This window comes from Anabrus simplex, chromosome 1 (assembly GCF_040414725.1).
Source record: "Anabrus simplex isolate iqAnaSimp1 chromosome 1, ASM4041472v1, whole genome shotgun sequence".
NCBI lineage: Eukaryota > Metazoa > Arthropoda > Insecta > Orthoptera > Tettigoniidae > Anabrus > Anabrus simplex.
The window spans coordinates 294,421,497-294,433,762 of record NC_090265.1 but is presented as its reverse complement, the minus strand read 5'-3'; the positions used below and the strand labels follow the sequence as shown (position 1 = coordinate 294,433,762).

Here is a 12,266-nt window from a genome sequence, read left to right as displayed (position 1 = left end):
CGGCTGCCGAGGCCTGTCACACTCCTCTGGGGCGATGATTAATGGTTGACAGATGAAATGAAATAATAATGGAGAGTGTTACCGGAATGATAGATGACCGGGAAACCGGAGTACCCGCAGAAAAACCCGTCCCGCCTCCGCTTTGTCCAGCACAAATATCACATGGAGTGATCGGGATTTGAAGCACGGTATCCAGCAGTGAGAGCCGGCGCGCTGCCGCCTGAACCACGGAAGCTCTCTGTAATTCATAGTATCGAGGGTTACTTATTTTCGCTCTCCTAATTGCCAGCGAGCAGCAGCTATGATTTCTGTACTTGCGAATGCAAAACAAGGAATGTCTAAACCTGCAGGAAGTCAAGGTCGAGAGCAATAACCCACTAAGACAGCGGCTGCTTGACAACAACGACCTTGAGTTTTTGTGGCAGCATCTGTCAAGGACGACTCGTTAAGCGAGTCACTGGATGAATAAACAAGTTCAGACAGCCTTTATGACCATTACGTCTAGCTCCATAGCTAAATGGTTAGCGTGCTGGCCATTGATTCAGAGGGTCCTGGGTTCAATCCCCGGCCGGTTGGTTAATTCCGATTGGCTCAGGGGCTCGGTGTGTGTGTGCCATCACCATTAGAATTCATCAAGATGTGCAGGTCGCCTATACAGCGTCAACTCGTATTGACAACGAGCAAACCGCTGTAATTCAGTGTGTTAGGAGTTACACAGTGTGTTCCCAAACATGTGGGAAATACATGTGGACAGTACACACCAAAAAACATAAGTCCCTACGGTGGATCGTTTACAAATCACGCCTCTTTTAGATATTAGCTGCAAATATAGGGAGAGTTCGTAATTAATATTAAGTTTGGAGTCAGACATGTCGTTATGGACAATGCAACAATGCAATACTTCGCCAGCGTGCGGAACAAGTTTATATCGAATGCGTGCTATGCCTGGAGTGTTCGAAAGTGCCCGTCAGTAATGAGAAGGCGTCTTTAGGCGAGCATTCAGGCGCATGGTTGATATTTTGAGGACTTCTTGTATTAGAATGCAGTATTGTTGCTGGCAGACCAACATGGCGACAACTACGTGATGTGGGATAATATACACTTCTCGGGCAAAGTTGGAAAGTCTGTAACTAGTCACTAGTCCATAGCAATCCCATCGCCATTGAGAAGCAAAATGTATTGATGCGACGTTATACAATTCGAGATCATATAAAAAAAGGGCAAAAATACATATTGTATTACAAGAAACTTGCAAAAAGGTCTTCAACAGCTCCATGTGTTTAACCCATCTTTTTTCTTTTCCTTTTTTTCTTTTTCTTTACGCCGCACCGACACAGAGAGGTCATATGGCGACGATGAGATAGGAAAAGGCTAAGATACAGCCCCAGCATTTGTCTGGTGTGGAAATGGAAGACCATCTTCAAGACTAGCTGTCTCTGTGGATCAGTGGTAGAGTGTCGGCCTCCGGATCCCAAGATAGCGGGTTCAAACCCGGCAGAGGTAGTCGGATTTTTGAAGGGCGGAAAAAAGTCCATTCGACACTCCATGTCGTACGATGTCGGCATGTAAAAGATTTCTGGCGACTCATTTGGTGTTTACCCGACAAAATTCATTAAAATCTCAGCCACAGACGCCCAAGAGAGATCCGGTTTACTCTGTCTGCCATCTAGTGGGCCTAGAGTAAAACGGAACGTCGAAATTGACGAGCAGACAGCCAGCTGGCGTCAAATTGAAATGACTGCAGACGGTAGCTGAGGCCATACGATTATTATTATTATTATTATTATTATTATTATTATTATTATTATTATTATTATTATTTATCTTCAAGACTGCCGACAGAGTGGTTCAAATCCACTATCTACCGAATGCAAGTTCACAGCTGCGCGGCCCTAACCGCACGACCAACTCACTCGGTGCTTAACCCATCAACTGCTATGAGCACGCTTCTTCTTTCTGAACGTTTTCCCAGCTTAAATGGGGTCGGAATTTCGAGTGGTTGTCCGGCTCCATGGCTAAATGGTTAGTGTGCTGGCCTTTGATCACAGGGGTCCCGGGTTCGATTCCCGGCAGGGTCGGAAAATTTAACCATCATTGGTTAATTTCGCTGGCACGGGTCTGGGTGTATGTGTCATCTTCATCATCATTTCACCGTCATCATGAGACGCAGGTCGCTACGGGTGTCAAATCAAAAGACCTGCACCTGGCGAGCCGAACATGTCCTCGGACACTCCCGGCACTAAAAGCCATACGCCATTTCATTTCGACTGGTTTTATCCTGGTTTTCTTTTTTCTTTTTTCCTTTCTTTACAATGTACTTCGCACCGACACAGATAGGTCGTACCGCGACGGTGGGATAGGAAAGGCCTAGGAATGAGAAAGAAGCGGCCGTGGCCTTAATTTGCTTGGTCGGTGCGACGTAAAGCCTCTAGCAAAAAATAAATAAATAAATAAATAAAGAATTGCTTGGTGTGAAAATGTGAAATCACGGAAAACGATTTTCAGGTCTGCCGACAATGGAGTTTGAAGCCACTATCAGAATGCAAGCTCACAGCTGCGCCACTCTAACCGCACGGCCAATTCGCCTGGTTATCCTAGTTTTATGGCCAGATGCCCTTCCCGCCGCCAACCGTATATAGATGGATGTATTCACTGTTACGTGATTCTGTGGTGGTTGGTAGCGTATTATGTGGCTGTGAGGTAGTGTGTATTAAGATGAACATGAATGCACAGTCAGAGGAATCAACCATATGCATATAAAATTCCCGGCCCGGTCGGGATTGGAATCCGAGGCCGTTTGAACCGACGGCCAGTACATTGACCATTCAGCGGAGAAGATGGACTCACTAATGTAATTCCCATTTGGGACTTCCGTAGTTCTTAGCAGTTTCACGTTGCACTAACATTATTTCCGGCTACGGCAGATGGGGGCAAGGAGAAGCAGGCTTGCATTATGCCAGGATGAGTGGTTCAGACGATAGAGTGCTGGCTTTCGGAGCCGAATTTGGCGGGCTCGATCCCAGCTCAGTTCCTTAAATACGCCGGTCTTCTATCGGTAGATCTACAGGTAAGTAAGAAGAACTCCGCCGGGACAAAATTCCGGCAATTCGGCATCTCCAAACACCGTAATAGTACGGTAGTTAGTGGGACGTAATACCAATGGCATTAGAAATGGCTCGTCCATGATGTAACTGCAGAAGATAATGCCTATCAAGGAGACTATAGTTGAACTCCGTTATTAATGATTTCCCGGTAAGAGATTTAGAACTAAAGGAGACCACGGTGTTAGTTACAAATAGGGGAATGAGGCGTTTAGTTAATTCACAGGGGCTTGCAGACTGAATACTGAACGGTATAGCAGTCTATAATGTATATAATGAATAGAAATCTTCTGCATTCACAGGAATTCGGGGCTGATCGACAACACATCCTAGGCCAGACATATTGCACTGTTCGTTTTTTCTTTTGTTAATAGCCAGGCTCCATCCATCAGTTATCACTACAGGAGGGAGCTATTCTCAATATTATTACAAACTCTTAGTATTATCATGAGTTTCCTCACGATTCCCTGGCAATCGTCGAATTTATAGTAAACACCAGGCTCCACCGGGCAGTGATCACTGCGTGGAGGGCCACTATACCTATCACAGCATGTTTATTACTTATAACTGTATATTAAATTGATTTGCTCACTATTAACAGCACAAGGTCTAAGTTGGAGGTAAGCTCTGTATAGACTCTTTGGAAATAAATGATAAATGTCAAATGATATTGCACTGTTCAAATCTGCTAAAATCTTGACATGCTTAATCACTTTTTGGCCTAGTACGAGACCCGATGGTGAAACTAGAGCATTGATCCCAATTTGGCAGCTGTTTTTTCGCTGTTGTTGGCGATGGGGGTAACTCTCTCCCTAGTTTTCGCTCTCTCTAAATATCAAAATATATAAATCCGTAATAAATTCTAAAACCAGTCGCTAGCTTGACCATAATTAACTGATTAAACGATGCATTACAGCAGATACACTTGTGAATCAGTTGCCCAGGTTGAATGAAAGAATCAATGTAATACATGTTTCCTTTTATATTTCCACAGTCGCTTTCATTTGCTGTCGGGCTCCTTGGCTGAATGGCAAGCGTAATGGTCTTCTGTTCAAAGAGCTCTTAGTTCGATTATTCCAGGAGGGTCAGGGAATTTAACTCCGTATGGTTAATTCCTCTAGCGCGCGGGTTAGGTATTTGTGATCGTACACAGTTTCACCTACACACTTAATATCGCAGTACTAACCAGCACAGAAACATGCAATAGTGAATATATCGCTCCAGGTGGATAGAGGTGGTAGAATAACACCCACGGTCTCCTCTGCCTGCCGTACGAGGCGACTGAAAGGGCGACCAGCGGTTCTCAACTTTGGAGCGTGGGTTGGTGACCACGGTTCCCCTAGCCGAGTCTGGCATTGCTTCCATTTATTTGTTCAAGGTTCCTTACTTTCATCTATCATATCCGACTTCCCTTGGCCATTGTTATACTTTTCCGACATCGATGGTAATAAGTTTAGGGAGTCCTTCATTTTCACGCCCTTCGTGGCTTTTGCCTTTCTTTGGCCGATACCTTCATTTTTCGAAGTACTGGGACACTTGCTTATTTTCTCTCTGATTAGTGTTAATAGAGGATGATTGCCTAGTTGTAGTTTCTCTTAAATCAATAATCACCACCACCAACACCACCACCATGAAGGGTTGGCGTCAGGAAGGGCATCCGGTCTTAAACGAAGAGGACACTTTCATTTCCTACCTCTAGTAACCATACTAGTAATCCCGGCTTTCTTTCTTTCTTTCCTTCTTTTACTAGCAACCACGGCCTTCTTTCTTTCTTTCTTTCTTTCTTTCTTTCTTTCTTTCTTTCTTTCTTTCTTTCTTTATCTATTTACTCGCCAGTGTTAGCTTCATCCTCAGACTACCCTATACAGGATGACTGGCAGTGTTGCGCAGCAACTGAAGTAGCCCATACAAGGATCGGGAAACAACTTTCCTATAGGTACGTCTAGTCCAGAATGGCACCCTGATGTCTAACTGAATGTGGTGGGCGAAAGTTCTAACAGCTTTTGTAGGCAACATTCAGAGATCAGTGTCTAACTTCTCTGCGTGCACCAACTACTTTCCCTTCATTCATTGTCACTTCTCCATTGATTAGGAAGTGAATATATTTTGGGAAGTAATAAATAAAATACGTTGTCCATCATGTTGTTACCGACATTCCCAAGCTTCTCTTGACGCAAAATTCCGTCCAAGACTATACGCTCTTATCCGTAAGTCGTACTTCGGCCACTCTGTGGTCCATTTCATTTTCTGCACAACACGTGGTATATAAAAATACAGCGTCAATCAATCAATCAATCAATCAATCAATCAATCAATCAATCAATCAATCAATCAATCACTACTCATCTGCATTTAGGGCAGTCGCCCAGGTAGCAGATTCCCTATCTGTTCTTTTTCTAAACTTTTCTTAAATGATTGCAAATAAATTGGAAATTTATTGAACATCTCCCTTGGTAAGTTGTATCGATCCCTAACTCTCTTTCCTATACACGAATATTTGCCCCAATTTGTCCTCTTGAATTCCAACTTTACCTTCACATTATGACCTTTCCTACTTTTAAAGACGCCACTCATATGTGTTTATCTACTAATGGCATTCCACCCCATCTTTCCACTGACAGCTCGGAACATACCACTGAGTCGAGCAGCTCGCCTCCTTTCTCCTAGGTCTTCCCAGCCCAAACTTTTTTGTCGGAAATCACCCAGAACAAATCGAGCTGCTTTTCTTTGGACTGTTCCCAGTTCTTGAATCAAGTAATCCTGGTGAGGGTCCCGTACCATACTCCATTTGGGCCTTAGAGACTTATATGCCCTTTCCTTTACATCCTTGCTACAACCCCTAAGTACCCTCATAACCATCTGCAGAGATCTGTATCCTTTATTTACAATCCCATTTATGTAATTACCCCAATGAAGATCTTTCCTTATATTAACACCTAGGTACTTACAATGATCACCATAAGGAACTTTCACCTTATCAATAATTGGAGAAGATGATATGTATTATGTAGTTGACTCACCTGCTATGTTGAAAATCAAAGCCTTTATGGACATGAGATCTACGATATAAGTAACTGGCTGCAAGTTGGATGGTTAGACAGTTAAGAGGGATACACTAGACAGTTATATTATCTGTGAACATTTTCATAAGCCGGGCTGAGTATCTCAGACGGTAGAGCGCTTTGTAGGTTCAACCCTGCCTCAGTCCGGTGATATTTGAGGGTGCTCAGGGGTGTAAGCTTCGTGTCGGTAGATTTACTGGCACGCAAATGAATTCCTGCGGGACAAGATTCGGGCACTTCGGCGCCTCCAAAGAGCGAAAAAGCAGTTAGTTGGACGTAAAAACATTAACATTTTCATAATTAGGTAGATTAAATTGTTAATGTAAAATCAAAACTTTTTTTACAATATGTTTTACGTCACACCGACTCAGATACGTCTTATGGCGAAGATGGGATAGGAAAGGCCTAAGAGTCGGAATGAAGGGGACGTGGCCTTAATTAAGGTACAGACCCAGCATTTGCCTGGTGTGAAAATGGGAAACCACGGAAAACTGTTTTCAGGGCTGCTGACAGTGGGGTTTGAACCCACTATCTCCCGGATGCAAGCTCACAGCTGTGCGCCGCTAACCCCACGGCCAATTCGCCCCGTATAATCAAAACGTTCCATAACTTACAGTACGTTATATACATTTTTCGGTCATATTATGTAGTTCACTGTCCGGCTTCTTGACTGAAAGGTCAGCGTTCGGTTCAGAGGATCCTAGGTTTGATTCGTGTTCGGGTTGGAATTTCAATCACTTATGGTTAATTCGTGTGACTTGGGGACTAGTTATTTGTGTTTGTATATTCTCCATACACAAAACACAAAACACATAACACTACCAACCACCACAGAGACACGCAATAGTAAATACATCCCTCCACATAGGATTGGCGGCAGGGAGGACATCCGGCAGTAAAAGCAGGGCAAAAATCCCCTTGTGCGACACAGTTTGCACCTGCGATACAGTCAGGATATGAGAAAAGCTGTAGAAAAAGATCGTCTTGTATGAGTCACACGTCGAGATAAGGCTAAATTTTATTTTACCTGGTAAATTTAGGGACACAAGTCGCTGTGTTACGCATAACAAGCAACACATGAAAAAATGAAATGGCGTAGGCCTGTAGCTTTTAGTGCTGGGAGTGTCCGAGGCCAAGTTCGGCTCGGCAGATACAGGTCTTTAGATTTGACTCCCGTAGGCGACCTATACGTTGTAATGAGGGTGAAATGATTATGAAAACGACGCATACACCCAGCCCCCCTGCCAGTGGAATTAACCAATTATGGTTAAAATTTCCGACACTGCCGGGAATCGAACCCGGGACCCCTCTGACCAGAGGTCATCACGTTAACCATTTAGCGATGGAGCCGGACAACCGATACATGATTAATTTAAACTTAATTTGACGTCTAGTCTCTTTATGCTAGTCGTGGCAGTGATGGATAGTGGATTGTTCGTCGGAACAAGACGGTTTTCCCCCATATATCAAAGAGTAAAAGTCGAACATTGTAAAAGAATTGTACACACTAGGGTGTTTCAGACTGGATAGGTTCATAAAGTAAGTAGTGCAAATGAGTCAATCCCAAAATACTACACCTTTCAAATTTAGTAACCCATTTGAAGCCGGCACTACAAAATAAACTTAAAAGAATGTTGACTAAATTTCGCTAAGTTTCGCTGCTAAAGTGAGCGGTGCTCGAAAACCAAAATACGAACAAACAAACAAACAAACAAATAACCAGACCGAGAGACAGAATGCAGATATAACAATCGTCAAACTATGACCGAAAGAAAGTAAGTAATCTCATGTACCATCAAAATAATGAAAGGCCAGACCGACGGACAACATTTCAACATTATTCATACAGAATTGTAATAGCAAAAATATAATTTCGTGCGGCTTTTGCTAGCCTGGTGAGGCCCTTGTAATGAAGACCCTCCAACGAGGGTGGTTGGCATCTGTTGTGTATAGGAAACTGCGTGCTTTTGTCATAAAGGATTGTATTGTGTGTGGTGCATGACTTGCAGGAATGTTGGGGAAAGCACAAAACCCAGTCCCCGAGCCAAGGGTTACGGTTAAAATATCTGACCCGGCCTGGAATCGAACCTGAGGCTCTCCAAACCGAAGTTAATTACACTGATCATTCAGCCAATGTGCTGGACAATAATAATAATAATAATAATAATAATAATAATAATAATAATAATAATAATAATAATACCGGACGAGTTGGCCTTGCGGTTAGGGGCGCGCAGCTGTGAGCTTACATTCGGGAGATAGTTGGTTCTAACCCCACTGTCGGCAGCCCTGAAGATGGTTTTCCGTGGTTTCCCATTTTCACACCCGGTAAATGCTAGGGGCTGTACCTTATATAAGGCCACGGTCACTTCCTTCCCATTCCTAGACCTTTCCTATCCCATCGTCGCCATAATACCTATCTGTGTCGGTGTGACGTAAATCAAATAGCAAAATAATAATAATAATAATAATATAATAATAATAATAATAATAATGATAATATTAATATGTAAACTCGTGTCCTTATCGCGAGGTGGTGCAGCTCTTTTGGGGTACACCCCCAGTGGAGGTTAGCTGCATTTACCATTTAACCACTACCGGCCCTCCTGACATTCTTAAAATTCTGACAGTAGCGGGAATCGAACCCGAACCCGAACCCCCGAGGACGGCAGCTAATATTGCTAACCGTTAGGCTACGAAGGCGGATAATAATAATAATAATAATAATAATAATAATAATAATAATAATAATAATAATAATAATAATAATAATAATTGCTTCTCGTCCCACCAACTACTTTCGAGGGTTTCGGAGACACCAATATACCGGCAGTTTGTCCCGCAGGAGTTCTTTTACTTGCCGACAAGAGACGGGCGTTTTTGAAATCCTTCAAGTACCATCGAACTGAGCCGGCATTGAACCTATCAACTGGGGTCAGAAAACCAGTGCTTCTTCCGTCTAAGCCACTCAGCTCGGCATAGACATTATTATTATTATTATTATTATTATTATTATTATTATTATTATTATTATTATTATTATTATTATTATTATTATTATTATTATTATTCATAATCGATTTTGGCCAACTACGGACCACTTAAATAATTCTTTATGATTTCAGTTTTGTTTGACACCAGTATTCCTTCATTCTCTTCTTACATCTTCTTTCTTTTCACCGGTCCAATGTTGTTTCTTCTTCTTATTATATTCTACTTCTCAATATTATTATTATTATTATTATTATTATTATTATTATTATTATTATTATTATTATTATTATTATTATTATTATTATGTTACAGATGCAGGTGGTCGCTGGATTATTCCTGACACTACTGCTAGTGAGCTACAGTGTCAGACCGACCGAATCAGCGCGAATCTTAGCCGTAGTACAGTTGAATGCATACAGCCATTGGCAGATGTTTGAACCTCTTCTGAAGGCACTTGCTGCACGAGGACATGAGGTCGACGTTGTCAGCCATTTTCCACAGAAGACTCCTCTTCAAAATTATAAGGATATCAGCGTTGAGGGATCATTACCCAATATCATGAACAATTTCACTGTGGAACTCGCACTTCAGTTCTCCACAATGCTTCCTACCTTACAGTTCTTTTGGTTTCACAACATGGACGTGTGTAAAACCGTATTCGATCATCCAAAAGTGCAGAATTTAATCCACTCTAAGGAGAAATATGATCTTGTAATAACAGAAATATTTGCAGTCGATTGCGCTATGGCTTTTGGTCATAAATTCAAAGCTCCCATTGTAAACGTTATGACAGCAGTACCTTATCCTTGGGCCAATGAAAGAGTTGCAAATCCAGACAATCCTTCATATATCCCATGTTACTTCGGAGACTATAGTGCACCAATGAGTTTCTTTGAACGAGTGTATAATACTCTGCTTGTTGAAACCTTAAAGGTAGGAAGCTACATCTTCTCTGATCTCCGTACTGACCGCTTGGTAAGCCAATACTTCGGCGACGATGTACCTTCAGTGACACAGCTCCAGAAAAATGTCAGCCTGGTACTTTTCAACGGCCACTTCAGCATCACGGAGACGAGACCCTTGGTTCCTGCTATGGTAGAAGTAGCCGGATTACACATCAACTTGGGAAAGAAGTTACCTCAGGTAAGTAGGCTAGTTGTTCTTTTTCCAAGCAAATTTTTAAGAAAATACCTACGGGGTCAGGGTAGGGCTTGTCGCGCAGAGATTTTGTGACAATGTCGCTCGGCGCCAGTCTGACTTAGGTGATGAAAGACATGTCGGATAATCAGTTCAATACATGTTTATTTACAAGGAGCGGATGGTAATTAATAGAGGGCGGATGTTGTTGAAATGTCATCTCCCCCCCCCCCCCTTTGCATTAGGTCATTGCTCAATAGCGTAGAATTTCATTCTGCGATTTAACAAACTATAACAACACGTTTTTACTTCGCATTATTTTGCATATTTTGCCGATTTGGGATGATAAGTCATTATTTCAACTTTCTACAAAGTTTTAGGTCAATGTACAGCGTTTTGAAGAATGTTGAGATCATTTATAATGTTTTTTTTAAAATTTATGCATGTATGATAAAAGTCCACAAGTGACAACATAAAATATAATACATTTTTCATACATATGGTTAAATTTGCTAAACATCTTCCAAGACCAAGCAAACGGATAGCAGTTGTTGGTGACTAAGAAAGGTTGAGGAAAGGATTTTTACCTGTGTGTCTGGTGTTCTCAAGATATGTGCAGGGACACAACACAGAATTCTGATAATTAGGAGAAAGCCTGTATTTCATTTTTTTTTAACAATTGGCTTTACGTCGCCCCGACACAGATACGTCTTATGGCGACAATGGGATAGGAAAGACCTAGGAGTATTAAGCAAGCGGCCGTAGCCTTAATTCCAGCATTTGCCTGGTGTGAAAATGGGAAACCACGGAAAACCATCTTCAGGGCTTCCTACAGTGGGGTTCGAACCCACTATCTCCCGGTTGCAAGCTCACAGATGCGTGGCCCTTATCGTACGGCCAATTCGCCCAGTGAAAGTGTTTCTTAACTTATCTCAGGGAATGCACCAGCCTTCGCCCCCGCCCCTACAGTCAGTCACTCACCCCCGCGAGCCAAGAACGAATGGAAAGGAGAAGGGATTGGAAACAGTTATCTAACTTTCCGCTTCAGTACAGAATTATCCTTCCAAGTAGTGCTGTGCAAAAATATGCCAAATGTGAAACCATCACAATGTTTTTTTATTATTTTTTACAATTTGCTTTACGTTGTTTTAGGCGACGACGCGGTAGGAAAGGCTAGGAGTGGGTAGGAAGTGACTGTGGCCTTAGTTAAGATACAGCCCCAAGAATTTCTTGGTGTGAAAATGGGAACTACAGTAAACCATCTTCAGGGTTGCCGACAGAGGGGCTCGAACCGAGTGCAAGCTGATAGCTACGTACTGCTAACCACGCAGCCACTTGCTCGGTATCACAAAGTGTATCTTTAATTTTAATTTTTAAATTTTTTAAATTTTAATTTTAATTTATAATTTGTAAAATGCGTGTTTACAGCAGATGGGCGTACTTTATTTTGTAAAATTGTGCAATGGTACAGTGAGTGCGGAAAGGAAGTTTGTTGTACAACAGCACATTCAACGATAAAAACATGTGAAAGCTGTAAGGACTGCGAAGAACAACACGTGTTCCCAGGTTCTTCGGGAGGCAAACTACTACAGCCAGCAAGAGCTGAGCAGTTAACAGAATAAGGATATATTACAGTACTTATCAAATCTTTGTTACACAGTCACCAGAATTCAGTTTGGTCAAATATTTTGAAGTCATTGTTTATATATTTTACAGCATTTTTCCAGAAATTTAAGGGCATTTTGTTGATCATTTTCAGTTATTTTTAGATCAACAACATCCGCCCTAATAATTAGAGTGTGAGACGAATAGCATCACTGTGGGCAATTATCACGTCAATAAATCAACAAAATGGAATTTAAAAAACGGTTTTTATCTTTTTGGCCGTTTTTGTTACCTATTTATTCCGAATTAACTCGTTTGGTTTGTCGCCTAGCGAGACGGATGGTTAATTATATAGCTCACGCATACG

At 42.0% G+C, this 12,266-nt stretch overlaps 1 protein-coding gene across 1 annotated transcript in view; it reads left to right on the top strand.

Moving 5' to 3' along the window:
* LOC136865164 (UDP-glycosyltransferase UGT5) overlaps positions 1-12,266 on the top strand; it is a 41,004-nt gene that overhangs the window by 10,903 nt on the left and 17,835 nt on the right. The window contains exon 2 of the mRNA XM_067142390.2: positions 9,470-10,300. Within this exon, the coding sequence (XP_066998491.2) occupies positions 9,470-10,300 (831 nt within the window). The remainder of the gene's footprint in view (positions 1-9,469; positions 10,301-12,266) is intronic.